This window comes from Alosa alosa, chromosome 15, assembly GCF_017589495.1.
Source record: "Alosa alosa isolate M-15738 ecotype Scorff River chromosome 15, AALO_Geno_1.1, whole genome shotgun sequence".
Classification (NCBI taxonomy): Eukaryota; Metazoa; Chordata; class Actinopteri; order Clupeiformes; family Clupeidae; genus Alosa; species Alosa alosa.
Genome location: NC_063203.1, coordinates 30,733,249 through 30,735,748, shown reverse-complemented (window position 1 = coordinate 30,735,748; position 2,500 = coordinate 30,733,249). Strand labels below are relative to the sequence as shown.

General features: G+C 48.1%; 1 protein-coding gene across 1 annotated transcript in view; it reads right to left on the bottom strand.

The window, feature by feature from the left end:
* Positions 1-2,500, bottom strand: part of clcn2c (chloride channel 2c) — a 103,689-nt gene that overhangs the window by 56,902 nt on the left and 44,287 nt on the right. Inside the window, 1 exon segment of the mRNA XM_048264076.1 lies at positions 2,066-2,219. Coding sequence (XP_048120033.1) covers positions 2,066-2,219 — 154 coding nt within the window.

Here is a 2,500-nt window from a genome sequence, read left to right as displayed (position 1 = left end):
CCCTGCACACAGCCACAGCGGAGGGAGACTATGAGCTGCACAGTCGGACTGATTTCAAAGAGAAAGATGATGATTCAGCTCTCTTCCTATTGGTCCTGCTGTCTTCAGCTCTCTTCCTATTGGTCCTGCTGTGTTCAGCTCCGCCTTATTGGTCCTCCTGGCTGCAGTCCTCTCTTCCTATTGGTCCTCCTGGCTGCAGTCCTCTCTTCCTATTGGTCCTCCTGGCTGCAGTCCTCTCTTCCTATTGGTCCTCCTAGCTGCAGTCTTCTCTTCCTATTGGTCCTTGTCTCTGCAGTCCTCTCTTCCTATTGGCCCTTGTCTCTGCAGTCTATTCCTATTGGTCCTGATCTCTGCAGTCTATTCCTATTGGTCCTCGTGTCTGCAGTGTATTCCTATTGGCCCTGATCTCTGCAGTCTATTCCAATTGGTCCTCGTGTCTGCAGTGTATTCCTATTGGTCCTTGTCTCTGCAGTCTATTCCTATTGGTCCTTGTCTCTGCAGTCTATTCCTATTGGTCCTCGTGTCTGCAGTGTATTCCTATTGGTCCTTGTCTCTGCAGTCTATTCCTATTGGTCCTCGTGTCTGCAGTGTATTCCTATTGGGCCTTGTGGTCTGCAGTCTATTCCTATTGGTCCTCGTGGTCTGCAGTGTATTCCTATTGGTCCCTCGTGTCTGCAGTCTATTCCTGTTGGTCCTCGTGTCTGCAGTCTATTCCTATTGGTCCTCGTGTCTGCAGTGTATTCCTATTGGTCCTCGTGTCTGCAGTGTATTCCTATTGGGCCTTGTCTCTGCAGTCTTCCTCTCCATCCACTTCATCTCTTTGTTCTCTTGCTCCTTTTATCTGTCCTTTCTTCAACTTGTTTGCTCTTCCTGTCCATTCCTTGTCCTTCTTCTTTTCTATGTGGTCATCTTTTCTATGTGGTCATCTTCTCTCTTCGTCTGTCTCCAGGACACTCTACTGTGCGAGGGCGCCATCTACTGGCCAGGCTGGGGCACACCAGGCTTCCACCTGTCCCTTCATTACTTTTATTGATGAACACAGAGACACACACACACACACACACACACACATTGACCCCCCCACACACACACACCCATCCGGTGGCCACCTCATACTTACCAGCGCTGGCTAGAGCTACATCGCCCCATGCAGGACAATACCGACGCAGTCATGCAGGCGTTGAATAATATTAATTAGTTCTGGTGTTAGGTGCATCAGCACCAATTAAGAACAAATGCATTCCAAGAGACATGGTTTATGGACGTTAATCAGGCCTTTTAATTCACTTTGCATGCCTCAGTGTAAAGCCAAGGTCTTCTCTCCCATCTGCACAGGACATAAATGGCATGGTGGGATGTATCACCTCTAAATAAACAGCAGAGGGCGCTCTGCATGCACGTACAGTACCAGTCCAGCCAGTGTGTGTGAATTCGACAGGTGGACTGAGTCCGTTAACGATTTCCCTCATCACTGAAGTCAGTGATTTCAGCCAAAAGCTTGTCTTTTCACCAATTTTAGTTCACCATTCTTCTCTCTCTATCTCTCTCACTCTCTCTCACTCTCTCAAACACACACACACACACACAGATAGATAGACACAGAGAGAGAGGAGCAGGCTGCTTGACTTTCATGAGACATGAAGGGGCATTAAGATAAACACTGTTATTATCATCAACAGTTCAAAAACACACCCACACACCCCCCCACACACACACACACACACACACAGTGACACACACACACACACACACACACAGTGACACACACACACACACACAATTGAGCATTTTAATGATCAAAGGTCATGAAGGATTCATGTTGGTTAAGTTAATTCACGTCCATACACACACACATAAAATTCACACAAGGTATATTGTTTGCATTAATGCATGTTAATGCATGTTTATGAGTGTGTGTGTGTGTGTGTGTGTGTGTAGAGGGGTGTCTGTGTATGTGTGTCTTTGTGTGTGTGTGTGTGTCTTTGTGTGTATGTGTGTTTGTGTGTGTATGTGTGTGTGTGTGTGTGTGTGTGTGTGTGTGTGTGTGTGTGTTTGCATGTCTTACTCCTGCACTTGGCGCAGCGACCCTTCTCAAACTCCAGCAGCTCTAGAGATTTGCGCCTGTCACTCAAACTTCGCCGAAGCCCCGCCTCCTCGCGCAGGCGAGCTGCCTCCTCCCGCGCATACAGACCCAGGTCCTGTGTGTAGCGCCCATACATCTGCACACACACACACACACACACACACAGAGAGAGAGATGGTTAACACACATTCACCTTCACAGTTGGTCAGAGTAAGGGCTGAGGGCTGAGGGCACCTAGGTCAGGTTGAGGGCTGAAGGTGAGTTCATGTTTAGGACTATGCTACACAATGCAGGTTACACACACAGAGATACACACACACACACACACACACACACACACACTCAGAATCGAACACTAGCATCTGAGTGAATGTGTGCAAATACAGACCTGTATCTGCTTCCTGGTCTGGTACCGTC